Source organism: Bidens hawaiensis, unplaced genomic scaffold (assembly GCF_021521415.1).
Source record: "Bidens hawaiensis isolate Kalapana, Puna unplaced genomic scaffold, B.hawaiensis_p1.1 tig00014686_1, whole genome shotgun sequence".
NCBI lineage: Eukaryota > Viridiplantae > Streptophyta > Magnoliopsida > Asterales > Asteraceae > Bidens > Bidens hawaiensis.
The window spans coordinates 125,988-153,354 of NW_027492284.1; the positions used below are offsets into that span (position 1 = coordinate 125,988).

Sequence of the window (27,367 nt, forward strand, 5' to 3'; positions counted from 1 at the left end):
CTATGAGTATATCCGAAACCTTTCGATCCCGATCCATTTCTTCATATTCATATGTGTTGTTTTCATGTTCATGTGTGTCACTTGGTACGTAAACTACGAGTCAAAGGTTGAGAGTTTCATGCACAATGTGAAGATCTGCCTCATGATCTCCCCTGTGATGCTTTTGGTTATTGTGCGGTGGCTTTCTAGCGGTGAAAGAGCGCGGTTGCCATCGTTGGTGCCGTTGCCTGAGAAAGACTCGCTTCACAGAGCCGGAGGGTCTCCTTGGGGTGTGGCTGTTGTGCTTGTTTTCCTTATGTTTATGGTGTCTCATCAGTCTTCTTTTCATGAACGTTGGTTTCCTCTAGGTAGAATAAGATGAGTTATTGTTGGTGTAAATCTTTTTCTTTATTTGGGATGTTATGGTCTTTATTTAAGTGATTTTGTTTATGTTAATTGTAGAATAGTGAATCGGGATCATTTTTAATACGATTAATATAAATGATGTATGCCACACATTTTGCACGATTTAATATAAGTAAATCACTACCAAGTAAAACATGTGTTCATGTTCGTTCTTTTAATTAAATAAACACAACATAAATGAACTTTCCGTCGAACGGTTCATGAACAAGTAGATTATTAACTCTTTTAAAAAGCTTACAGTATTGTCTTTATAGTGCTTATTTCACTTTTTCATCATTGTTTTTAATAGTTAAGTATCACCACTAATCGGGTTATTCAGGTTAACCCAAAGCCCGTTTTTTTTAAAGAACCCGAAACACGTCCCTATTAATAATTTGGGTTAACCCGAATAACCCGATTGATACTTTTTGACCCTATTTAATCCGACCCGAATTACTTATTCGGGTTCGGGTATTTTGGACACCCCTAGTTACCATCATGTTCTTTACGATACCGGAACTAAAAAAAATTGTTTGGTTATGGTACCGGATCTTAAACAAAAAAAAATAGTGTTCGGTCGATTTCTTTTACCTTCATACAATAGCTAAACTAAAACAAAAAAACACAGATCAATACAGTGCCGCCAAATGACCCAACATGACACTTGTGGTATAGTAATAATAATATATTATAAACACGATAAAATCAAAAGGTTACAATTCATTAAGACTGTGTTCCCGAGTTCATTTATGGAAAGAAATGCAAGGGAAAGAAAGTTTACTCTTCTTATCTTTTCTTTTGATATCTTCTCTTTCTTTTCAACTTATTTTCCTTTCAAATCATTCAAATTTGGAAAGATACAAATTCTTTTATTTTACTCATCATTTTATCTCCCCTCCCTTCCTTTTCTTTCTTTTAATGAAACTCGGGAACACCTCTTTTAATTTTTTCTTCCTTTTCCTTTCTTAAATGAAACTCGGGAACGCAATATATTTATTTCAAAATGACAAATGTTAATCCTACTCTATTTTTTGACCAAATATACTAAACTACGTCTTCGCTCAGAAAAACATGAGACGTCCCATCTAAGAGACAATTGTCTCTACCAAGTGGGGCTAGCCTCACACTAGCTCTTACGTTAGACAGTTATGAGAGATAATTTAACTATGTTATATTTAATTATTTGTAAACTATACATCGTTTTGATAATAGAGAGAGTATTAAATGTGTCATGTCTGACTTGTTAACTCATTTAACAAATTAATTAAACTTGTTATTTGTGTCGAACCCATTTAGACACGTTTTTAAGCATGTCGACCCATTCATGAACAAAATGACCATTTTTAACTTACAAATGAGATTTAAATGTCTCTTGTGGTTGACTTATTGACTCCTTTTAGCAAGACAAGAGCCCAACAAACATAATTTCAAATCAAAAACTGATACCACAAAATTAATACACACATTTAGCTCATGAATAATGAACCAGCCATCAAATGATCACCTCACGGGTCGCTATTCGGAAGCCTGGTTAGAACCGAGTGCTCTGGCTTGTGACCACATTCAAAGTCTAGATGAATGAACGCGCGTTCAACCTCTGCAAGTTTTTCAATCTTAATTTGCAGCGATTCTCCAATGTCATGGGCTTCTTTTAGTGACAGATCTTCAGGCAGTTCAATATCAACCTAATTCAAAAATAATATAAGGAATTCATTTACACTTTCACTGACCACAATGAGCAACAAAGAGTCCGCAACCACTAACCTCAACAAAGTACAAAACTCCAAATGTGTATGCGCGAACCGTGTCAACTCGCTTCACTTTAGGATGCCTTGTAACAAGATAAGTTAACTTTTGCAGGACCTCAGGGGGTGCTGCCTGTCCCACTAACGAAACTGCGTAACCATATCATATGAGTGTGCATGAAACTGAACAAACTGATCTATAACCGAAATAACCGAACCTAAACAGAAGCCAACGGTTTGTTTTTTGTTTTAGTAAAACTGGATTTTTGGCTCGGTTTGGTTATGCATGTAATTAAAACCGAAAAAGCCAAACAGAAATTATATTTTCGTTTTTTTTATTTTGAATGTAAAGTAATTTATAAGAGTTTAATAAATAGTGTGTAATAATGAATTAACAAAAAGATTTAGGCTCAAAATCATTACTTTCAGACAGAATTACAAATTTTGTCCTTTAAACATATGAAATTTATGGATCAGGTCTTTTAAAAAGTTTATTTGCAGGCGGTGTCCTTAACATTGTATGTTTGTTTGATTTTCGCCCTTTTGACTAACTGGCATCCAAAAACCCTGTTAAGTCTTGGCATGTCAGGGCATTTAAGTCTTTTTAGCATACTATTTAAGTATTTATAACTAAAAAAACAAATTAAATATATTATTAGAAAAAGAAACTAAATAAAATATGTTAAACAAAAGCCCCGTTAAGTCTTAGCATGTTTGGATTTAACTAAGTTTTTGGATGGCAGTTAGTGTAAAGGACAAAAAACGAGTGTATTTTGTTATGTAAAGGACACCTCCCGCAAATAAACTTTTTAAAGAACCTGATTCATAAATCGCATATATTTAATTTGTAATTCTGTCTTACTTTGAAAAAACTCTTTTTGACCCAAACATTTTAAGCTCAAATGGTAAAACAAAAAATACCAAAAAACGCTTTTCAAAAATCGAATTTTGGGTTTTCGATTCGGTTCTAGCCCAAAACCGACCCGACCCAAGCCGTCACAAGCAGACTCCTGCATATCACATTAATTATGAATAAAATGTCTTAACATGTTACTCATGAAAATATCTATTTGGGTTGCGTTTTATCTCAAACGGGTCAGCTAAAAAACGCTTTCTAATAAGTACAACCTCTCAACAAGTATATGAAAATAAAAGTAGCAACCTGCATTTTCCATAACCGTTCCCGACCAGTTTAAAATCGTATAAACCGCAAGAATAATAGCGCCAACCGGGTCTATCCACCAGTAAAATCTATCACCAAGAACAGCAGCAACTAATCCAACTACATTTGTCACCACGTCAAAGTAATGATCCTGTTAACATTGCACATTTGTGTGAAATACAACAAACATTCCCAACTAACCACCACATTATTCTCAAGAATTTATATCCCAGAAGAAGTAAAGAAACCTTTGCATAGGCACGAACAATCTCGTTTCCTGAACTCCTGCAGTACAACCATAGCACAAGTTTGACTATCGTTGCGGTCAACATGATTATGTATAACCATAACAATTGTAGAGATGACATCTTCTCTGCAGGCTTGTTTTCGACTAGTTGTTCTACGGCCTGAATCAATACCTGAAAGCCTAAAAGAATTCAAGATTCAACTTCCTTTATCATTTTACTTATATTTATATAAAGATCATAAAAATTAAAAACCAAGTGTAGTATACCAAGTGTGGCCATAATTGCAGCAAAGATAATGATTCCCACAGGCTGCACCCTGAGTTTGCCAATAGGGTACTTGTATAAGTTTATGCTTTGCATAGAAAGGTGAGTGAACCAAAGGATACCGCCAGCCATTAGATCAAGTAGCGAGTCTAGTGTGGATGCAGCTATCGCGATGGATCCGGTCTCTATTGTAGCAAATACCTGTATTACGCAGATGACATGATATTGACATAAACTGTTAAGTGATGTAAATATTAGTACACTATAATCTACTTTTTTGTTTTCTATGGATTAGATACGGGAGAAGTGTTCCAATTATGTCACTCAATTTTAAAAAGTGTTCCAATTAAATCATTCAATTTTCATATTTTATTAAATTAAAGGTTTTAACATATTCTTTTACCCTTTTTCTTTTTTGTTTCACACAAGAAATCTTTTTATCTTTTTTTGATGTTGATGTTGAGTGGCGACATTGATTTTATTTTGTATTTTTTAATTTTAATATAATTAACGTTTTTAAAATTTTTTAAAATTTAACTATATATATTGCAAATTCCGACCCCCACATCTAATCCTCCATTTCTTTCTTGACGCACAAAAAAATCGGTGAGTCTCGATTTGAAGATTTAGTGACCCGATTTGGGAAAAAATGCATGAGTGATCTAATTGGAACACTTTTGAAACTTGTTACTATTTTATGAGATATTCCTGACGAGATTTTGGATTACACCGTAAATTAGGAATTACTTGAATATAAAATTGTAGCAAAATTTTTTTACCATCATGTGCAATCCAACCTAGAATACAAGCAAACTTGTGACATTTTTGGTAAATCCTACATTGATCCGTCAACAGAAGAGACGTTGGGTCATAAGGTGTAACATCCGGCATCTTAATTCTTATACCAACTAATATTGTCTGATTTGATCACGATGAGCTCACGGATTTACTTTTGTTACCAAGTGAAAACTTTCATTGATACCGAAATTTAAATTTGGATTGAATTCGAAATTCAATTCGATTTGAATTCAAGTTGATTCAATATATTCGAATTTGAAATTGAATCGAAAGTCATAAATTCGAATTCATTTTGAAATACAAAATATAAAATATAAATTCGAACCATATGCGTCCAAAGCATGTTGATGATATTTGGGGCGTGCATTCCTTATAGCCCAATATCTCTCTTGTAGGAGTCATATAAGGAATGTTCGACCTCAAATACCACTAAGTGTTTTTGCCGACAAATTCAAACTAGCAATGAAAGATTACCTTAAACGCGAGTAACAAAATATTGGCATAATTAGAGATCTTCATAGCTCTTTCTTGTTGAATGTGTTCATCCATATCTTCCTCATCAACTCCATGATCAGATGATACTATAGCATCAACCTCCTCAAATGACTTCAATGTTGCAAATTGTTTTTCATAATACTCCTTTTCACCTATATATAAACAAACAAATAAATATATAAATAAATAAAAACTAATGAAACAGTAATGATATATGATATATTCATGATCAAAACCTTGAGTTAATGAAGGTGATGACTTGGACAATAACGCGAAGGAAGACGACTCAATATCAACCGCAGAACGGACTTTATCTTGTAACCGAGCCAAGAACTCGGTTCTAAGTGAGTTCACCGAGTACCCTCGACTCAACCGCCGTCCTCGGCGGCCACCTCCTGGTGTTGATGGAGATAACAGTGCCTCTTTTACGTCCTCCATATTCTCTCTATATAATATATATCTCTGAGAGAACTAAGATGTTTATAGAGAGCACTTAATGATGACAAGAATAAAAGGGTGTAGTTAGATTCTGTAGTTAATTATGTTAAGGTTTTTTATGACAAGAAAAAGGACAGTGATTCGTTTCATGCCATTTTGTATACCTGCCAAACCAAAAGAGGTAGTTGACCTTTGCACCTCATGATTTTAGCTTGTTTTATGTGTTATTATTTATTATTCATTGTCATGTTTGGCATTCATGAAAAGACAAAGTTATTGAAGAAAAATATAAAGTTTGAATAAACGATCTACTAGAGTTTTGGTTGAAAATGATTTGTTACTGTTTAAAAAAAAAACTAAATGTGATATTATATAAATAAATATGATTTTTAAAAAAACCACATGAATCAAAACCGGAGTTCTCTCTGAAATATATATAAGCGTATAATAAACTCTTGCCTAAAATAATCTCGTCAAACATGATTTATATCGGAAAACATTCCGCGAACAATGGTACAAGGGTTGAAAAGCTAACATCTATGTTTTTCTCACCATTATACTCAAATTAGGGATTTCCAAGTATCAATGACAATAACAACAAAAACTCATCTTTAAAGATGGATAATGAGTGAGGTTAGTTTGTGGGAATGATTTAAAAAAAAATTGATCAGTTTTATTAAGACGAATTTATTAGACGAAACCAAGCTATCATTTTCCTCATACTCAAATTATAGAGAAATGTGAGATTTGTTTAGTTTCTCAATCTTCTTACCTTGTACCCTAAATTACAGAGAACTTAAAATAAAAGTCGTATTTGGGGGTTCATTATTTATCTCATATCATGTGGTTGCGAGTAAAAGAAATGTATTATTTAACTGGTTATGGGATATATATAGAGAATCGGGAATTATAGTATTTTAAAAAAGTGAACAAATTTTAGCGATAAATATTTATTTTAGTTAAATTATAAAGTAGATTTCATTGTAAATGTTATTACATACAACATCCCCTGTACGTATTTGTATAGGTTTCTTACCACATCTCTTTCAAATAAATTTACTATCGTACTTCAAATTATTTAACTCTGTGATATGAAGTTGATTCAAAAGGAAGGGAACTCATATAACCAAAGAGTGTGAAATGGACTTGATTTCGAACTATGCAAAGAACACTAGCATACACGTTATTATTTATATATATATTTTATTTTAGATCACTAATTAAGTTTTGATCAGCCTTTGGTTTCTTGATCAAGGTCTTAAATGGATAGTTATTCGACTTCTTCAGTTTATGAACCTGTTATTGGTCAAGGCTCTAATATCACATCAAGTCCATAATCGATAACGATCTTGAATTGGATGGCTCCCAAAATCACTTTTATTATAATAAAGAAAATATAACTCAAAATACTTGACTAGAACTGAGACACGCAATCGCACTTTATAAAGATTAACATAACCTTGTTAAACTATAACTCAAATTGTTAGAAACAGATGGTCGTGGCCAACTTGCTCGGACTTGTCATTATCCACCTTATATTGTACTCCCAAGTTTCGCTATCTTCCTTGTCACCCAAGTTACTTGTGGCCCAAGTTGCTCAGAATTTGAACAATACTATTCATTTGAGTCGATGGCTGTGTTCCATATTATTTGGATTGACAAAACCTCTTGAAAAACGAAAAAAGAGGACCAAAATTGATTTTGACCTCTCCTTTCTGAGCCAAGTTGTGCATTGACACAATATTAGAAAAGTTTTTTCTTATTGTTTTGTTAAATTCACTCTGGCTGTTAAACTTTTTTCTAGTTATAGTATCATTCAATTTTCATATCATAAAACTCTTTATACGTATCAAAATTAAGAATTTTAAATTGCAGTAAGATGTAATTTATAAAAAATAATAAAATAATAATCAAGTTAAGTTTCTAAACAGTTTTGGATGATTCTTGAGCAATTTAATGGTTTTTAGCTTCTTTTTACTCTTCTAATTACAATACCATTCAACTTTCAATACTGTTTTTATGATGGTCAATTTCCTTACTATCACTCAAGTTATTCAATTTAAACAATTTACAAGTGGTTTTTATTTCATCCCATACTTATTTCATACCTTGTCACAAGAGTGCACACCAAATGCTTCAAGAAAAAAATAAATAAAATGTGAAGCAACCCAAATCTCAAATTATCCATAAAAAGAAGACCAAATATTATCTAAAAACATTAGATTTACACAATTTGCAAGTTCAAGAAAATTAAAAAAAAAATCAAGAACTTAAAGGCTAAAGCCTAACTTGTTGCTATTCATTGTTTTCTTTCCCATTCAACTAAAACTGAATCCACATTACTCACTGATTCACACAACTATCCGCATTTGCAGCTATCCCATTTACATGATCCTCATCTTCAATCTTATTAGCTTCGATTTTCCGAATATTATCAGACCCCTGCAAACCATTGTCACCATTGTCAGATTCTTTATTATCAACACTGTTCTTGTCCTCCTCCAAAAGCTTACTACTTTCTTCATTCTCGGAATCATTCTTCGCAACCTTGGCTCCTAGACCCCGCATCTCCAAGCACTGCAACCGCGTTCTCAACTTATCAAACTCCTTTTCCATTAACAACAACCGATTCTTTAACAACAAGTTCTTCTCTTCCAGCTTAGCTATATGAGTATCCTGATCATCCACTCTGTTCTCCAACAAACAACCATTATTATTATTATTAGTACTATCCGAAACACCATAGTTAGGGCTAATGCTAATCATCTCAAATCTACTAAAATCATGATCCAATCTCCGTTCTACCGCCGAACAATCCTCAACATCGCTCTTTTCGTCATTATCAGGCGATCTAACCCTAATTAAACCGTTCATCGAGCCGTAACCATCGACACCCCATTCCTCCTTCGCCATATCAATTAACACCTCCCTGGATGGAGAGAACACAGGCGTGTTAAGCACCGCAGGCGTGACCGGACACGGAGACACCAGAGGCGCGATTCCACCTGCTTTTTTCGCTCTAATTAAAAACGAAGTCGTGTTCCTCGGAGCGAATTTACCGCCATTGTTAAACCTCTTCTTCGATATGTATTGTTTCGGTTTAACTCTATTCTGTTTCTGTAAGTCCTTATATGCAGCTACTTCCTTCCGGTTATTATTAGTAGTAGTATTCCTGTTATCAATTCCTCTATTCACCTTCCGATTATTATTATTATTCACATGTGGTGGTGGTTGCCACATCCAGTTAGCTTGCTGTGACTGCAATTGATTCGTAATCATGTGAGAATGATGATGATTATTATTATTCAGCTGGTGCATCATCATCTGTGAGTATTGATTATTAATATTTTTATTATTGATATTATTTATTACCTGCTGTGATTGACTTACTACCGGCATAAGCTGCGAATGATTCAGCATCTGGATTATGATATAATAATAATAATCAACTCAAAACCCTAGGATACAATACAAATCGAATCAACAAACCCTAAATCTAGCAATAAACGAAGATCAATTAGTCAATTACAGGTAATTGTGTGATCCAAACGTTCAGATTAACGAATTGAGCTGATTTTTGAAATGAATTTGGGTTTGATTTTATGAATTTGAAGGATTTTGGATTTAAATTTTTTTGTTTTGGTTTTTGAGATTTGTAAAAAGCAAAGGGTTATGTGAAGGTACTGTGTTGTTTGTGGGGGTATTTATAGGAGGTGAAGGATGGGATGGACGGTTGAGATGATTTTTAGATGAACGGTTGAGATGGGATAACAGGCTGTTAATACGTGATGTTTTGGATTTGATGAGGCGGTTAAGAGGGGTTACTTGTGCCGGGTCATATTGAATTACTTTATTGAAATTTAATAATTTTTTAAACGTGTTTTAAATAGGATATACATGTGTTAAATTATTAGATAAAAGAATATCAAGGAATATAAATAATATTAGGCTTGTTAATCGTGTAGATGTGTAGAGTTAATTAATTAAATAATATTTTAAAGTGATTATATCAAGACAGAAAGCAAACAAGCAACAAGATTCGCCAAAACCATTTTTTTTTTATTAACAAAACTCAAGCTTTTAAACAGTGCATCGATAGGTTGATGAGTTACATTATAATATTATATGATGGATGCATATGAATATATGTTTGAAATCAACTATATGTTTTAAATGAAATTAAACTTATAAATACAAAACTTAGAGTCATGCGAGAGCATATTATATAACTCGGGCCAAATTCAATCATGAAATCATTCATTCATCTTTAGACCAACTAACAATTTTTCTTTCCAAATCAATAGGTTATCCAAACTTTTAGACCTAAGTAATGTCAAAATATATTGTTTTGATTTATTTTTTAGCTATAACTAAATTCACGGGTAACTGACCTATTTTTACATTTTAACCTATTCATGCATACCCCTAATTTAAAGTATGTTAGAGAAAAAAAATAAGCTTGAACTAGGATAAAGTGAGAGAGAGTTGGATTTGTTTCATAAAAAACCATAACAAATTTTCTACACCCTTACCCATTCAACATATATAGTCACATGGATGGACAACTTTGAAAAATAAAGTCACCCAAACCATGATGACAAAACATAGAAGGATAATATAATGCACTTGCATTGCATCAGCCTTTTATTTTACAAGCTTCAACATCAACTACACCTTTTCTTTCACGCATTACCCAACTTTATCCACAATAACGTTAACTTGTTACAACGGTCCAACCCATTTTGAAAATAAAATAAAATTATGAGCATCATATTTAAGGTGAAATAGATTGTCACCAACAAATCCATCATTGGAATTTTATTTTTATTTTTTCAAATCAACACACACCATTTGTTTCAATACCCCAATTTTACAAATATATTATTAGCTAAAGCGATATTGGTATGTATTGGAAGCATGTATACTTTCATATAAACTTGTTTTTTTTAATCAATATAGTGGGCATTAAAACTCAATAATCATGTCTAACAAATGTACAAGACATTCACGTTAAAGATATCCACTCCCCACGTATATTTTTTGTCCATACAACATTAGTTACTAACTTGAATAAAGGCGCAGATACCGGTTAACGGTTTTTAGAAATATTGGTTACTTATCGTAACTGGTTATTAATCAAACAAACACAAATCACCAGTTACGGTTTCTAATCAATTTTTAGTGTAAAATCCCTAATCTATGTAACCAATTAACTTTATTAACCTATTCAGTTAATATTGTTGGCTTGTTGCACACTAGTTTCTACTATACTGGTAATAATAACGAGTTTCAGTTTAGTTAACCGATTAATACTTGCACCTCGGTATTAGGAGTGTGCATGGTGTGGTTCGGTGCGGCTTTTGGCTTAAACCAAACCGAAAACCAAAACTTTGGTTTTTGGAATTTTTGAAACCGTTCGGTTTCGGTTTTTTCGGTTTTTTTTTTTTGGTTTCGGTTTTTTTCATTGGAGCTTGAAAATTTTAGGCTAAAAAAAGGTTTGCCAAAAATAGTCAATTAAGGTATAAATAATTTTATTAATTATAAAATAATAGACTATTATTATACCTCTGACTAAATATATTTGAGTTACATATTTATTAAATTTTTATAAATTACTTCATATAAAATATAAAAAAACAAAAATTTAGGAATTCGGTTCGGTTTTTATTACATGCCAAACCAAAACTGTCGGCTTTTGTTTTGGTCCGGTTTATTCGGTTTGGATTTTTTGATTTTTTAAGCTTCGAATTGGTTTTTTCGGTTTCTTGCACACCCCTACCCGGTATTATCAAAATGAACTCTCACAAGCCCACCAAGATAGTAACCCAAGCTCCATAGTCCAAATGAAACCCCAAACACAAGCCCAAGTTAGAAGGCATAATAAAACATTAAAACCTCAGCGCCTCCGTTCACCTGAGTTCACCTTCTGCTTCCACTGACGGCGGACGGCCACCACTCTTCAGCCACTCTCTGTTTGTTCCAGTATCCATATACATCATGGGTTCCAAGAATAAAGGTCTATTCTTTGTTTAAATTTATTGTATTGTCTGTTTTCTGCTGCAAAAGAACATTACAACACTGATATTTTATTATTTTAGATAAAAAACCGAAAAAACGTTTGCAAAAAGATGAAGATAATACAGAGGAAGAAGCACCTGTAAAGTCTGTGGAAAATGCTAAAGAGCATAAGAGTCAGCTACAAAGGCTTGCAGAAAAGGTGAGTATAATCTATTGGCACTTAAACCCTGAATTTTGATTGCAAGATTAACCATAAAAGCTCAATTCTTTCAGCACAATTTAGGGTTTTATTTGTTGGCTTAAACCCTAAACCCTAAATGCAAGATCAACCTCAAAAGATCAATTCTTTAAGCATAGTTGAGGGTTTTATTTGTTGGCTTAAACCCTAAACTCTAATTGCAAGGTTAACCCCAAAAGCTCAAGTCTTTGAGCACAAGTTAGGGTTTTATTTGTTGGCTTAAAAACCTAATCCCTTATTGCAAGATTAACCTCAAAAGATCAATTTTTTAAGCACAATTTAGGGTTTTATTTGCTGGCTTAAACCTTAAACTCTAATTGCAAGACTGACCCCAAAAGATTAACCATTTGAAAACAATTTTGGGTTTTATTTGTTGGCTTAAACCCTAAACCCTAATTGCAAGACTGGCGCCAAAAGCTTGAATCTTTGAGCAATATTATCAAGAAGTGTTTTTTAATCACTTTTAGCGGATACCCTTTTGGAATAATTTGTTTTTGTACAACAACAATGTCGAATGATTCAGATTCTATCATTTATTATGGTTTTTGGAATCTACATAGTAACATGACATTTTAATTAAATTTGACATGTTTCAGTAATATGTCAAAAAAAAAAAAATTTTGTTAGTTTAGAGGTTGTTGTTGTATAATGTTGATTGAATATACGAATCTTACATTTTTGTTCTTACAGGATCCAGAGTTTTATAAGTTCTTGGAAGAAAACGATAAAGATCTATTGGATTTTGCAGATGATGATGGTGATGAGGTAAGCTTAGCATATGGATTTTTAAAGTATTATTGTTTGTTTATTTCATTTACCCTCTTTGTATACGTATATGATCATGTGTAGGAAGATGTTGAAACCGACATGGATGATGAGGACCCACAAGAAGATGATGGTGAAGATGAAGAAAAATATCCAAAAGATCGCAGTGTCCGTGCGCCAAAAAAAGAAAAAATAAAAACAATAACAAGTGAAATGGTCGACTCATGGTGCAAATCAATTCGCGAAGAACGTAGAATCGGTGCAATTCGTAACATTATGAGAGCTTTTAGGAGTGCTTGCCATTGTGGTGATGACGACCACGAGTCAAAGTTGATGTCCATGTCGTTTCCGGTCTTCAACAAAATCTTATTGTTTGTATTAAGTGAAATGGATGGAATCCTTAGAACACTCTTGAAGCTTCCATCAAAAGGAGGAAAGAAGGAAATGATTCTTGATTTGGTTGGCACACGAGCCTGGAAAAATCACAATCATTTAGTGAAGGCGTATCTTGGTAATGCTCTTCATGTTTTGAATCAAATGACCGACACGGATATGATTGCGTTTACGTTAAGACGCTTACAGTTTTCGGCTTTGTTTCTTGCTGCTTTTCCAAGTCTTCTAAGGAAGTATATAAAGGTATGCTTTACGGTTTATTTGTGTATAAATACTTTTTACATTGTAAGAATGATTATAAATGTGTATAAATTAATTAAAAAGAATAAACGAGCCAAGCCTTTTATTTATTTATTTATTTATTTATTTTTTAGGTGGTTCTTCATTTCTGGGGTACGGGTGGAGGTGCATTACCAACAGTCTCTTTACTGTTTTTAAGAGACATGTGCATTCGGCTCGGTTCCGACTGTATAGACGAATGTTTCAAAGGAATATACAAAGCATATATTTTGAACTGCCATTTTGTAAATGCGACTAAACTTCAACACGTTTACTTTCTTGGAAATTGTGTCAATGAGCTTTTTAGGGTTGATCTTCCGTCTGCATACCAACATGCGTTTGTTTTCATACGCCAATTAGCTATGATTTTACGTGAAGCGTTTGCTACAAAAAGAAAGGTATTTGATTTCATGTTATTTTAATTGTTACTGTTAGTTATGGAAGTGTTCACATTTTTGTTTTATGTTTGATTTTCTGATGGCTGTGCACAAAATCAAAATAACTGAACCATAATCGAACCGATATAACCGAATCCAATTAAAAACTGACAGTTTGCTTTATGTTTTTTTATTAAATCGATTTTTCTGGTTTGTTTTTCTGTCAACCAAAAAACAAAACGAAACCGATTTTAAGTAATTTATATAGAGTGTAGCGGTGGAGTTCAAAATGTTTTGGTTCAAATGTTTTGGGTGTGCGTGGTGTGGTTTTCGGCTAAAACCAAACCGAAAACCAAAACTTCGGTTTTTGGAGTTTTTGAAACCGTTTGATTTTGGTTTTTTGGTTTCGGTGTTCTTTTTGATTTCGGTTCGGTTTTGGTTTTTTCGGTTTCGGTTTTCTTTTTGATTTCGGTTCGGTTTTGGTTTTTTCGGTTTCGGTTTTCTTTTTGATTTCGGTTTGGTTTTGGTTTTTTCGGTTTTTACCTTTGAGCCTGAAAATTTTAAACTGAAATTTTATTGGGCAAAATTACATAAATTTATGTATAAATAATTTTGTTAATTGTAAAATTATAGATTATTATACATTTGACCAAAATTATTTAAGTTACATATTTATTGAATTATTGTAAATTACTTAATATAAAATATAAAAAAATAAAAATTTAGGAATTAGGTTCGGTTCAGTTTCTTTTGTTTTTATTACATGAAAAACCAAAACCGAACCGTTAGTTTGGTTTTTGCAAGTACATAAAACCAAATCGTCGGTTTTTGTTTCGGTTCGGTTTTTTCGGTTTGAATTTTTTGTTTTTTTTGGTGTCAAATCGGTTTTTTCGGTTTCTTGCACACCCCTATCAAATGTGCAAAAATAAAAAATTAACAGAAAAGTTTAAGACTTTATGCCCAAAGTTTCAGTCACAGAATCATTATTTTGGGCCACTGTTTGGGTCAAAATTTTCAAGCCTTTATTGGTAAAACCGAAACTGAACTGAACCTGTGAAAGCCAAAATAACCGAAACTGAACTGTTTTAAAAAATTTCGAGTTTTAAATTTTTTTTGTTCGGTTTGCTTTTTGCCCAAAACAACCCAAACCAACTACGTCTGTTGATATATTTTATTATTTAAAATTAAATAGTCAGTTGTTTGCTATATTGTTAACAGGAAATATTCCGGAAAGTATACGAATGGAAGTATATGAACTGCCTTCAACTTTGGACCGGGGCCATTTGCGCATACGGTTCAGAAGCTGATTTTAAACCGCTCGCATATCCATTAACTCAAATAATATCAGGTGTTGTTCGGTTGGTTCCAACCGCACGATATCTTCCTCTCCGATTAAGGTGCATTAGGATGCTAAATAGTATTGCTGCTGCTACAAATACTTTTATTCCAGTTGCTGTGTTGCTTACCGATATGTTGGATATGAAAGAATTAAATAAACCACCTACGGGGGGTGTTGGGAAAGCTGTTGACTTGCGCACTATTTTAAGGGTAACCTTTTTTTTTTTTACTTTTTTAAAAACTTTGTTGATTATGCATAGAGTTGATATCTTTGTGCATTATTTTTGGTTTTTAATGAAATATTAGTGTGTTTAATTTTATTTGAAGAATAATATTATTTGACAAACCTTAAGCTTGTGAAAGTTGGTCACTTTTTTTACTAGAATACAGTTAAAAGTTGGTACTGAAAAATATTAAAAGGGAATAAGATTCTATGAATAAATTCATTATTTTTGTTTAAATGGATTTGAAATACAGGTCAGCAAAGCGACTATAAAGACACGATCTTTTCAAGAAGCATGTGTTTTTTCTGTTATTGAAGAACTTGCTGAACATTTATCACAATGGAGTTATTCGCCTGCGTTCTTTGAGCTTTCTTTTGTTCCCCTTGTCCGTTTGCGTAATTTCTGCAAATCTACAAAAGTTGAGAGATTTCGTCGTGAGATGAGGCAATTAATTCGTGAGGTGGGTCCACATTGTTCATCTGGTGGTTTTTCTTGATATTGGTGGATTAAAGAATTAATGTTTTTGGTGTTTTATGATATTATGCAGATTGAGTCTAACGCTGAGTTCACTAACAAAAAACGAATGTCGGTTTCATTTTTACCAAATGATCCTGCTGCATCATCATTTATGGAGGTGTGTGTTTAGTTATTTAATTTAATGGGTCGTGTTTGGGTTGACCTGACTCACCCGTTTAGTTAAACATGTCGATTTACTAACCCTTTTATGGCCCACTTATTCCATTTTTTACAACCCACGTTTTCGATTTACACGCTTACAACTTGGTTGTTGTCAGCCAGCACCCCAACTCGTTTGACACTTTTAATTTAATGATTTAAACGGGTCGTGTTCGGGTTACATGATTTTAAGTGTGAGCAGATTATGGTTGATTTTACACGAATAAAAATGCGGGTCGTCCAAGCATTTTTTGTTTTTTTTGACTTTTAGTTTTATAGCTATATTTTAACAATGAGTAAACTGCATTTTTTGTCTCTGTGGTTTGTCCAAAATTGCGGTTTTAGTCCAATAGTTTTAAATTTGCGATTCTCGTCCCTGTGGTTTCATTTCACTTGCAATTAAACCCGATTCCACTAACCCCTGTTAAGTCTGGTCCTTAAACCCATCAATGTGCCCCTCACGTGAGGGGCAGTTTTGTCCTTTTTCTCCCCAAATAAACCCCAACCCTAATTCGCAAGCTCCCTTCACGGGATGGTTGGGGTGTATTTGAGGAAAAAAAAGTACAAAACTGCCCCTCAAGTGAGGGGCTCATTGATGAGTTTAACGATCAGACTTTACGACGTTAGTGTGGTTGGGTTTAATTGCAAGTGAAATGAAACCACAGGGACGAAAATTGTAAATTTGAAACTATTGGACTAAAACTGCAGATTTGGACAAACCACAGGGACGAAAACCACAGTTTACTCTTTAACACTTAAATATGTTTTTTAACTATATTAAACAATTGGGGATTTTTTGGTTATAATAATCTAATGGGTCAAAACGGTTTCAGTGTCTTAGCGGGGCAAAGTAGGTTGAGTCAGGATGGCAAACAAACACCTTTTGTTTCCTGTTATTTATTTGTATAAATAACTAATGAAATTGTTAAGTCCGTTATTGGAATAATAATATGGTTTTTGACTTGTAACAGGATGAGAAAAAGGAGGGTTTGAGTCCTCTGTCTAAATATGCTGCCACACTGCGCGAAAAAGCAAAACAAAGAAATGCCTCATTGGTTGAGTCCAGGTTCGTATAAGCGTCATCTTTATATTTTCAGAAATGTTAAATTTAATCACATTTCTGTGTTGGGCTGCATTTTCTGACTTGTTTGCAAGATTTCACATTTGGCTGCTGCTAAAGATTTTAACAATTCAGATTTTCGAGAGTTGTTTTAGATTTGATGATACGCTAGAAATTAAAATTACGGTTTTGCTAAAGATTGGGTGTATGTGTTTACAGTGTTATTGTGGGTGAAAAAGCATCAATCTTTGGTAAGAGGAGATCAAACCGTGATGATGATAATGACGACGAGGATGATGATGATGATGATCTGGATGTAGACGTGGATGTGGATGGTGCTGCTGCCTTTAGCTCTTCATGGTTACCGAGTGGGGACCACAAGTACGGTTTTTCTCAATCTCTTGGTTTCTTTCTTTTATTGCATTATTATAGAGGTGGTTATTTTGACCCGTTAATATACAAACGAGTTGACAAAAACTCGTTTGTGTATTTTTTTCAACCTAATGTGGTGGTTGAATTGCAGGGCGAAGAATCTCGAAGAGGATAAAAAGGAAAAGGGAAAGAAAGGAAAGAAAGATGGTAAAAAGGCTGGTGGTGATGAGGATGTTGTTGAGGATTTTGTGTTAAGTTCAGATGAAGAGGAATCAATGAGTGACGATGAAGAAGATGTGAACGAAACCGAGGGTGTTGAAGTGAAGAAACCTGCACCTGTGAAACAAGGAAAGCAGAAACAGAAACCATCTAATAAAAGGAAAGGAAACTTTCATGCAAAGAACAAGTCTAGGAAAAAGAACAAGGCCAACTAACAAAGGATAGTGATATTGTTAGATTGTTATAAAATCAAATGTTTGTTTTGTTGTTTCTTCATTTCATAGTTGATGGTACTGTTTGATTCTTATGTTTTATTGGGGTTTGAAATCCTGCAAATTTTGGTCCTTGTAATGCATTAGATTTTAAAAAGTTAAAAAAAGAGTTTGGCAATTTGAGTTGATTTTAATTTTTTTTGCATGAAAATTATTTGTTGTATTAGAAAATATAGTTGATAAGTCCTAAAAGTTGGCTGGATCGGTTTTCTTATAAGGTTTCAGACAAATTATGAAGTGAGCTATTTAATTCTCAAACTGACCAACTTGTTTCGGTTTGGTCAGTTGACGTTAGAGGTGCACAAAAAACCCGAACCCGGAATTGGACCCGAAAAAAATAATCTAAAACCGGTTTTTTATACCCGGGTTTTTAATACCCGAACTCGTACCCGACCCTACCCTACCCTACCCGTAGGGTACGGAAAGTGTATGCATTTTGGTACCAAAACCTGTACCCAATTTGTACCCGGTTATATTCGAAAACCGGAACCGCTTCTATACCCGAAACCGGGTTTTTCCAACACCTGAAAGGCTGAAACCGGGTTTATCAAATACCCGAAAAATACATGAAAAAGACCCATAAATACCCCTAAAAAGCGCAACCCTATTAAAAAACCCTATCTATACCCGAAAAATACTCGGAAAAAAGTCGAAAATAGGGTTTTTTCAATAACCGAAAATAGGGTATTCAAATACCCGGTTCTATACCCGACCCGAACCCGTTGCATAAGGTATAGTTTTTAGAGACAATACCCGAACCCGGCCAGGTTATTGCTTATAAGTGATACCCGAACCCAGTTCCATACCCGGAACAGTTAAATACTTTTTGGTTCAGGATTTGTTTCAGTTTATAATTTGTCTCACTTGTCAGGGTTTTAGTTTTTACTAAGAGAATGTAAACATGTTTGGAATGATAGATGAATTTGACTTTATTGAACCTTAATCAACTTCAAAATCTCTAAACTCGGGTGCATGCCTCATTCATGACACAATACTATTACACAACAAACATACCACAATAACAAAAACCAAACTAAAACTGGAAAAAGGAAGAATAACCTTAAAAAGTCACTACTGTCTAATAATATCCATCCTCAACATCACAAATTCAAAACATTTTGGCACAATGCAAACACAAGCTCATGTTCTAAACGAATGAACGGTCAAAACATCAAACATCAGACGTGCGCAACTCTTCCGCACCGTGTGCAAAATGACACTTTTCACCAAAAGTACACGACCCCTTCACAAAGTTATCACACATTTTGGTCTTAAAGTTGGCACGCGGGGCCGAACCAAAGTTCTTTTGTGGTCCAACTGGTCCAGAGGTTGACTTTATGTTGACTATAAGCTCACGAACCATCTGACTCGCTTGTTTGATCTGGTCAAACGTGCCCTCGAGCTCAATGTTTTTAAGGCTCGGGTCCGACTCATGGTCTCTAATGGAAAGTTTTACTCCGGTCAACCGACAAATTTGTTTAGAGTTGACACCGTTTTTACCAATGATCGGTCCAGCAAGGGTACCATCGACACTGATCTTGGCAGTGGCAGAGGCGCCAAAGCCGACAGCAGCTGCATTGTTAGCCGCCAGATTAAAATCCATTCTGCCGGCACCACTGCCAAATCTGTTACCAGGTGGAGGCCCCATGTCACGCGGGTCTTCAAAGTGAGACGGGGCTGTTGGTTTTCCTAACTCCCATTCTCCATGTGCATAGTTACACTTGTCACCATACCGACATCCTTCTGCAGTGTTGTACTTGTTGCACAAGCGGTTTTTGACAGCTGGTGGTGACGACCCGTCTGGAAACGATGGTGGGAGTACTGGGTTTCTGATGGTTGGAGGCAATGACGGGTTGCCACCTGCCATTTGGTTGACGGCTTTGATCCCTCCGGGTACATAATGCGAGAAATGGCATCCCTCACCATATGGACAGCCAGAAGTACTGCACATCAAATACACAAAAAAGAAGATAAAAGGTTTGTGTAAAAATAAATAAATACACACTTTTTTGTATCAATACCAGATACTTATCCAAATGACTTAAAAAGTCAAAAACACTAGCATTTGCAAATTCTTATTTATCTGTTCTTGAAGACACGTATAACATGTTATTGTGTTACTTTTCAACAAATATTCTTAGCACTACCATTTAAATTCAGCAACTTAATATGAAATAAATGGTAAAATAAAAAGCAAACACTAGGAAGCAGGCTTGCTCGTTTGGAAAACTGAATTTATAAAACACGTTTGTAAAAACAATTTCATAAAAACATACCAGACAGAAAGAACACCAGAAGTGACTAAAATAAATGTACTTACTTGCTTATAAAGATCAAATATACCTATATACTACATCAAACAGTATCATAACTTGCACAATACGTATCATGTAATGTGCTTAACAATTCCAGCATACCATATAACTTTACTTGTAAACGACTCTGCTAAATATTGAAGTTATAAAGATATATCATGTACTTAATTGTTCAATGTAGTTTCATTAAACAACCATTTACTGTAGTTCGGTTCTGTACTCCTTGTTATTATCTTGATTACGTGACCTGTACCAAAACTTTTAATTTCCAATCCATTAGTCCAGATGACACATCTTTTACTTCGATACAGTATACTATCCATTAAGTTTAAAAAAACATTACAAAATGTATATAAATAATTAATTAAGTTTTGTTAGAATTATAACCTGAAAAACTTTGTGCAAGGCTTGGATTTGCTTCCTAAACCAGATTGAAACGACTCCATGTCTGTTACAGCAGATTCATTATTTAGATTTTACTCTCATTTTACATTATAATAATTATTACTTATTATTATTAACTTAATTCGACTTTTATCGTTCGATTGACACTAAACAGAATCGTGAAAATAACGACGATAGCTGTTTCACGTAGGCATGACAGCTAATAAAATTAAACACAATATTAAAGGAAACTGAAACCCTAGATCTAGAGTGAAGGAAAGAGTTGTAAATAATGTTAACCTTTTTTGGACTTCTTGAATCCATGGTTGCCGTTCAGACCGGTTTCCGGCCGGAAACGTTTTTTAGCGCCCGCGAAGTCCATGGAAGATTGAAAGCAGATCGAGAGGTTTCTAGGGTTTCGAAGAAAAACCCAAAAGAGAAGGTGAAAACGGATCTAGGGTACTTGTAATTGGTCAAAGTCAAAAGGTTTATAAATCATAGCCCAGAATAGGTTGATCACATACTGGGCCTTCTTGGGCTTCAAATCTAACTTGTTTCCGGTTATATATTTGATTTTGATCCCGTTTACTATGTACATTTACATACTAAGTAATAATTTTTTTTAGAGAAATAAATAAAATGTAAAATGTGAGAAGGATTCGTGGCCACATACAAAAAATCAAAAATTAATTAAAAAATCATAACTCAATATATAAATAATAAACAAAAACATTAAGAAAACTAAAATGTTTCCCTCGTCATTCCCATTCCAAAAAAACCCCGCCGAAAAGACACAATGACGGAAGTAAACAAAAGACACAATAATAACTAAAAAAAGACACAAAAGATAGTAAAATATAACACAATCCCGAACAAAATATAATACAATGTTAAGTAATATAACACAATATCAAGAAAAAAAGACACAATGCTAAGAAAAAATGACACAATCAATGACGAAAATAAACACAATGACACTTTTCCGCACCACATGCAAAATGACACTTTTCACCAAAAGTACAAGACCCCTTCATAAAGTTATCACATATTTTGGTCTTAAACTTCGCATGTGGGGTCGCACCAAAGTTCTTTTGTGGTCCAACTGGTCCCGAGGTTGACTTTATGTTGACTATAAGCTCATGAACCATCTGACTCGCTTGTTTGAACTGGTCAAACGTGCCCTCGATCTCAATGTTTTTAAGGCTCGGGTCTGACTCATGGTCTCTTATGGAAAGTTTTACTCCGGTCAACCGACAAATTTGTTTAGAGTTGACTCCGTTTTTACTCAATACTTTACATGGTTTGATTTGATTTGATTTGTGGCGAGCCTCCATTCAAGCTACTATATGAACCACCAAGCGATACAACATATCAAAGTAACCACACACACTCACCTTTCAAGCTTTCAAGTTCAAGGATTTCCAAGGAGTTGAAGGGCTCAAGCTCAAAGATTTCTTCACTTTTCTCCTTTACTCAAACTCATCCTAGCTTGTTAAAGCAAGTATCTAACCCAATATATATATATATAATATGATTATTTTATAAAATTTTACACACATATCACCAAGTCAATCATGGCAATCTCAACTAATTCTACTTACATAACGGCTATTAGGACATTTTGTATGTATGACGCCATAATTGTATAATAAAAAGACTAACATTTTCTAAAAAGTATAGGAAATGATATTGACCATCGGATGAAATGTAACAAATGAGGGTAGGATGGTCAACATTCAATTTTTTTTTAATTTAGAAATTTATTTATTTATTAATGGTGATCCTGTTTTTTAGCATTTAATAAACAAATTAATTTCTCTCTTTCATCATATCCAGATCTACTACCTTCAAATCAAAATAAAAAGCCTACCTCTAAATATTTTTCTTAAACCATCTACAACCAGCCACCTCTTTCGTTTAACAAGCCACCGCCACCAACCTGATCCCGCACCAACAACCACCGCCCAACTTAAACCACAAACAAAGTTGATAGGTTAACGAAGGAAGATTAGTTCCGATAGATGTCGCCGCCCATTGGGTCAATCGTAATGATGTCGACGTCCGTCTCGCGCTCACCATTGGGTAGGGCGATTGGAAACACAGTTGCCTTTGACGTTGACATGGTAGTTTCTACCATTTTTCCGCGACACAGAAGAGATATTCCAAAAGGTGTGAACAAACGAAGAGCGTACTTCATAAGCTGTGTATTTTGAGGGTAGTTAATTAATTTAGGTAAACGATTGCTTTGTGGCTTAAGGACTTAAGTGTGATTCTGAATGCAATCTTTATGTTGTAGCGTGTTTTTTATTATATATATTGTTGGTTGTAAAAGAATAAAATTAATTATTAAAATATTGGATGTATTTCTTTTATATGTAGTTATTATTTTACGTAAAGAAAACTGTGTATTTTGTGTTTTTATTCATTTAGTGCATAGTGTGTTTTTATTCATTTTGCTCATGATGTTGATCATGGAAGTTTTGGTGTCGTGTTTTGAATTTGAATTTTGGTTACTTGTAAGTGTGTTATTGTTAACGAAAGTGTGGTTTCTGTTAATGAAAGTGTGTTTTTGTTCTTGGTGTTTGTGGTGTTATGTTTTAAATTTGGATAAAATTTAGTGTTGTTTTTAAATTTTGATAATTATTTGAAAAAAAACACAATGTAATAAATCTTGTGATGTTATTTGTGTTGTGTTTTAAATTTGGATTAAAAAAAATGATAATTATGGATTGAAGTGTTTCCATAAATAATAAAACACACTAGACGTTTATGCCCTTGGAGTGTTATAAAACAAGTCTAAAAATTAAACACACATCGAAAAAACACTACAACGAATATTAATCATTAGATCACACAATCCAACGCACCAGATCACTTCTTACACTTTTTAAACACACTTCACTTCTTATTTTAACCTCCCCATAATTGATTCTCAAAAATATAATGGTGGTTAAGGATTGTACAAAACCAGTGAAGAAATACTCTATTAACGTTATATGACTTGACAAGAAATTGAACTATATAATATGTAAGACAAAACTATAAGAGAATTAGATGCCAAAAGTTTGAACTTGCATGCATGAATTGTACAAAATCAAATCGGGCCGAAATCAATCATTTAAAATTGAACGAATTACGTATTTGGTTTTGATTTGTTAGAATTAGTTATTCGGTTTTAAGGAATCAAATTCGGCTAAACCGATGAGAGCTTTGAATTTTCACATTTTTGTACAAACCTATTATTTCAATTAATGTAATTTAAAACAAATAAAAGGATCCAATTACAATAGAGAGACAGGTAAGTGGGCAACAAGTTGCGCCGCCACCCTTTGATCCCACTGAAAACAAAGTTGTTGTTCTTTGGCGTCGTCGAGTTACTATGCACGACCCGCTGAACTCTTTTTAGAAACGTAGCAGCATCGGAGGTAAGAGACCCAAACCTATTAATCATTCAGCTGAATATTTAACAGAGAAATCCTGAAAATAAACATGACAGAAAATAACTGAAACCAAATAGCTAGACCGAACTCTCAATTGGAACACTTAAAAGTTGAGAGACCTAATTGAAAATTAAATTTTATAACATAATTAGAAAACTCACCCTTTTGTTGTGACATAATTGAAACACTCTCTCTCCTCCAAATTTCTTGGCCGTTTCCCTCCAAATTCCCTATATTCAGGTACCCAATATAATAATCATAATCCACACAATGTGTGAACTGTAATTAATGCTTCATTAATTAATTAAGTTTCTTAGAATTATAACCTGATTTGCTTCCTAAACCGGATTGAAACAACTCGATGTCTGTTACAGCAGATTCATTATTTAGATTTTACTCTCATTTTACGTTTCATTATAATAATTACATAACTTATTATCAACTTACTTCATTCGATTGACACCGAACAGAAACGTAAAAATAACGACGATAACTGTTTTACACAGGAATGGCAGCTAATAAAATTAATTAAACGAAATTGAAACCCTAAATCTAGAGTGAATGAAAGAGTTGATGTTATTTTGAATTTGTGAAAGGGAAAATTCCAAAATAAGCATTTATGAATACGTTTTTCAAGTTTTAGATGTCATTCCCAACAAATTCCAAAAATATGTATTATAGATTAGTCGTGACAAATAGTTTATGATTACACACGAGTAATTTGTATAACCATTTAAAACTTGTCACGTGTCCATAAACTAACTGTAACGACCAGTTTCACTAACCATCTACTCGTAACGATTAAATAAGTTTCAAGCCTCGTAATCAACGCCCACGAGTAAATAAGAAACTGTTTAGTCGCGACGAGTAGATTTTAAAACTTTACGAGACACGAGTAGTTTATCAAACTAACCACGACGATGTGTTTGTTTACCAAAGACATCAAACCGGTTAGTTTTACAAAATACTAACCAAAATGGTTAGTTTAATAGGACAACTAGTCGTTACGAGTAGATCTTGGTGAACGACTAGTTTACGTTCACCATACGAGTATTTTATTAGTAATTAACTCGTCTCAATAAGTTTACATGGTTTACATTACGCATACGAGTAGGTTATATGTAGTTAACTCGTCATGACTAGTTTATAAAATAACAAATAATTTATATTGGGCACAATCTCAATACCGATAACGACTAGTTTCAACTATAAATTATTTGTTATTTTATAAACTAGTCACGACGAGTTAACTACATATAAACTACTCATATGCGTAATGTAAACCAGGTAAAGTTATTGAGACGAGTTAATTACTAATAAAATACTCGTATGGTGAACGTAAACTAGTCGTTCACCAAGATCTACTCGTAACGACTAGTTGACCTATTAAACTAACCATTCCGGTTAGTATTTTGTAAAACTAACCGGTTTGATGTATTTGGTAAACAAACGCATCGTCGTGGTTAGTTTGATAAACTACTCGTGTCTCGTAAAGTTTTAAAATCTACTCGTCGCCACTAAACAGTTTCTTATTTACTCGTGGGCGTTGATTACGAGGCTTGAAACTTATTTAGTCGCTACAAGTAGATGATTAGTGAAACTGGTCGTTACGGTTAGTTTATGGACGCGTGGCAAGTTTTAAATGGTTATACAAACTACTCGTGTGTAATCATAAACTATTCGTCCCGACTAGTTTATAATACATATTTTTGGAATTTGTTGGAAATGACACTTAAAACCTGAAAAACGTATTCATAAACGTTTATTTTGGGAATTTCCCGTTTGTGAAACATGTTGCACAATGTGTGAACTGTTATTAATAGAGTGCACAAATCGGGTTTTTCAAATACCCGGTTCCGGGTATGGAACCGGGTTCGGGTATGACCGGATATTGGAAAATCGAGTATTGGTATTACCCGGGTCGGGTTCGGGCCCAGGTATTGTTTCTAAAAACCATACCCTATGCATCGGGTTCGGGTCGGGTATTTGAATACCCTATTTTCGGGTTTTTTTCCGGGTATAATAAAATATTTTTTTAAAATGTTGCACTTTTTAGTGGTATTTTTCGGGTATAGATCTAGGATTTGAAATACCCAGTTTCGGGTATTGGAAAATCCCGGTTCCGGGTATGGAACCGGTTCGGGTTTTCGGGTATTACCGGGTACAAATCGGGTCCAGTTCGGGTTTTAGTACCGAAATGCATACCATATCCGTACCCTACAGGTAGGGTCGGGTACGGGTTCGAGCATAAAAAAACCGGTTCCGGGTTTATATTTCGGGTCCGGTTCCGGGCTCGGTTTTTTTGTGCACCTCTAGTTATTAATATCTCGTTAAATCCTTTTGTTATATTTGTTTCCTTGTTAGGGTTATATTCATTAATTCTATATTTAATTTGTTGATCATGTGCTATTTTTGGTAATTAACTGTTACACTTGTACATTTAGGTAAAAATGGCAATCTTGACATACCTGCGGAGTTTGTGGCCATTTTCAAAGATTAAAGACGATGATTTAAAAGAATCTGACAAATTACTGAGTGAACTAGATATACCTAATCAGACAAAGCGGTTCATGTTCGCGCTTCGTGAACCGAAAACAAAATCGGTGGTGTATGTCCTGTGTGTTCAGAATCTTTCCGAGCGATCAGCCATTGATGTTGACCGCGTCGTGAGGTCTATTAAGCCGGGTGCGGTTGTGGCCGTGGCAAAACAATCTGAGTATGATGACACGGTTAAACTGGTGGGTACTGATGATCCGAATGTGCTTCCTACTTCACCATTACAAGTCCTCAAAAAGTGCTTTCTTCATAGAATATGTAAGGGCTGGTTTGAAAAAGTGGCTGCGAATTTGGTGTGTTATGAGATTTTTGGTGCGCGGTTTACCGGTCATCTTTCAGCCGCTGAACAGGCTGCTAACGATGACGGCTCGTCCTTCTTGTTTCTTGGTTTGCCTGCTGGATATACCATTCCCGCTTCTTCAAGTGAGGTTGAACTTGAAACTGGTAGAAAATCTTTTGGTGTGCAGCAGTTGGAACTCATTACCTCTGATTTGATTAAGTTAGATTCTGATCAAGACGCGGGCCTTGCCAACATTCAATCAAAAGACGAGTATGTGGCCCCGCGATACACTCTCTCCCTATACGCATTGCTCAGAGACTTGCATAGCGCCTTTAGTGAAATACCGTTGATCCAACAGGCTCTACCCTACGCCCAAAAGTTGCTCTATGATGTCAGTATAGGCCATGGTATCGACACGCAAACTGTTTCGGGAGTTTTTATGTTTAGAGTGGCAATTGAGGGATTAAGAGTTAGACTGAATGATGCCGCTCGAACGCCACTTAAAACCAAAAGTCAGCCTGCTGATGTTGACTTTGATTCACTATCTCAAGAAGAGAAGGCGTACGCAATCCTTGCGAACATGCTTCATGCTGAATCAAAAAATATAACTCACTTGTGGTGCTTTTAG

The 27,367-nt window shown here is 34.3% G+C and overlaps 5 protein-coding genes across 5 annotated transcripts; 2 read left to right on the forward strand and 3 right to left on the reverse strand.

Annotated features, from left to right (window-relative positions):
• Positions 1–1,802: 1,802 nt before the first annotated feature.
• LOC143547249 (metal tolerance protein 4-like) lies at positions 1,803–5,711 on the reverse strand. The gene is made up of 6 exons (XM_077038719.1): positions 5,076–5,711; positions 3,806–4,004; positions 3,540–3,718; positions 3,292–3,442; positions 2,149–2,279; positions 1,803–2,069 (listed from the first exon to the last, which is right to left on the reverse strand). Exons 1-6 carry the CDS (start codon positions 5,532–5,534, stop codon positions 1,890–1,892), a joined length of 1,299 nt encoding a protein of 432 aa, XP_076894834.1. The 5' UTR covers positions 5,535–5,711; the 3' UTR covers positions 1,803–1,889.
• A 1,961-nt stretch (positions 5,712–7,672) lies between these two features.
• On the reverse strand, positions 7,673–9,163 carry LOC143547248 (uncharacterized). Its single transcript, XM_077038718.1, has 2 exons — positions 8,907–9,163; positions 7,673–8,792 (listed from the first exon to the last, which is right to left on the reverse strand). Exons 1-2 carry the CDS (start codon positions 8,952–8,954, stop codon positions 7,878–7,880), a joined length of 963 nt encoding a protein of 320 aa, XP_076894833.1. The 5' UTR covers positions 8,955–9,163; the 3' UTR covers positions 7,673–7,877.
• Positions 9,164–11,420: 2,257 nt separating this feature from the next.
• On the forward strand, positions 11,421–17,875 carry LOC143547265 (nucleolar complex-associated protein 2-like). Its single transcript, XM_077038735.1, has 11 exons — positions 11,421–11,550; positions 11,633–11,751; positions 12,481–12,555; positions 12,640–13,191; positions 13,323–13,625; positions 14,823–15,152; positions 15,420–15,626; positions 15,714–15,800; positions 16,813–16,907; positions 17,121–17,282; positions 17,425–17,875. Exons 1-11 carry the CDS (start codon positions 11,532–11,534, stop codon positions 17,705–17,707), a joined length of 2,232 nt encoding a protein of 743 aa, XP_076894850.1. The 5' UTR covers positions 11,421–11,531; the 3' UTR covers positions 17,708–17,875.
• An 861-nt stretch (positions 17,876–18,736) lies between these two features.
• LOC143547250 (zinc finger CCCH domain-containing protein 14-like) lies at positions 18,737–20,938 on the reverse strand. The gene is made up of 3 exons (XM_077038721.1): positions 20,764–20,938; positions 20,467–20,527; positions 18,737–19,707 (listed from the first exon to the last, which is right to left on the reverse strand). The coding sequence occupies exons 1-3, from the start codon at positions 20,843–20,845 to the stop codon at positions 18,936–18,938; spliced, it is 915 nt and encodes a 304-aa protein (XP_076894836.1). The 5' UTR covers positions 20,846–20,938; the 3' UTR covers positions 18,737–18,935.
• A 5,415-nt stretch (positions 20,939–26,353) lies between these two features.
• Positions 26,354–27,367, forward strand: LOC143547238 (uncharacterized). Its single transcript, XM_077038712.1, has one exon. It carries the CDS (start codon positions 26,354–26,356, stop codon positions 27,365–27,367), a length of 1,014 nt encoding a protein of 337 aa, XP_076894827.1.

What these genes read in the sequence shown, in the direction of transcription:
- LOC143547238 (XM_077038712.1), top strand. Translation starts at nt 26,354, where the DNA reads ATGGCAATCTTGACATACCTGCGGAGTTTGTGGCCATTTTCAAAGATT.
- LOC143547249 (XM_077038719.1), bottom strand. Translation starts at nt 5,534, where the DNA reads ATGGAGGACGTAAAAGAGGCACTGTTATCTCCATCAACACCAGGAGGT. An exon ending in TGCAATTATGGCCACACTTG is followed by an intron (nt 3,719 to 3,805) that starts GTATACTACACT and finishes GAATTCTTTTAG; the next exon opens with GCTTTCAGGTATTGATTCAG. An exon ending in AACGGTTATGGAAAATGCAG is followed by an intron (nt 2,280 to 3,291) that starts GTTGCTACTTTT and finishes ATGGTTACGCAG; the next exon opens with TTTCGTTAGTGGGACAGGCA.
- LOC143547250 (XM_077038721.1), bottom strand. Translation starts at nt 20,845, where the DNA reads ATGGACTTCGCGGGCGCTAAAAAACGTTTCCGGCCGGAAACCGGTCTG. An exon ending in ATTCAAGAAGTCCAAAAAAG is followed by an intron (nt 20,528 to 20,763) that starts GTTAACATTATT and finishes CTGCTGTAACAG; the next exon opens with ACATGGAGTCGTTTCAATCT. An exon ending in CCTTGCACAAAGTTTTTCAG is followed by an intron (nt 19,708 to 20,466) that starts GTTATAATTCTA and finishes TTTGATGTGCAG; the next exon opens with TACTTCTGGCTGTCCATATG.
- LOC143547265 (XM_077038735.1), top strand. An exon ending in TACAAAGGCTTGCAGAAAAG is followed by an intron (nt 11,752 to 12,480) that starts GTGAGTATAATC and finishes TTGTTCTTACAG; the next exon opens with GATCCAGAGTTTTATAAGTT. An exon ending in GCCTCATTGGTTGAGTCCAG is followed by an intron (nt 16,908 to 17,120) that starts GTTCGTATAAGC and finishes ATGTGTTTACAG; the next exon opens with TGTTATTGTGGGTGAAAAAG.
- LOC143547248 (XM_077038718.1), bottom strand. Translation starts at nt 8,954, where the DNA reads ATGCTGAATCATTCGCAGCTTATGCCGGTAGTAAGTCAATCACAGCAG. An exon ending in TAGTAAGTCAATCACAGCAG is followed by an intron (nt 8,793 to 8,906) that starts GTAATAAATAAT and finishes AATCAATTGCAG; the next exon opens with TCACAGCAAGCTAACTGGAT.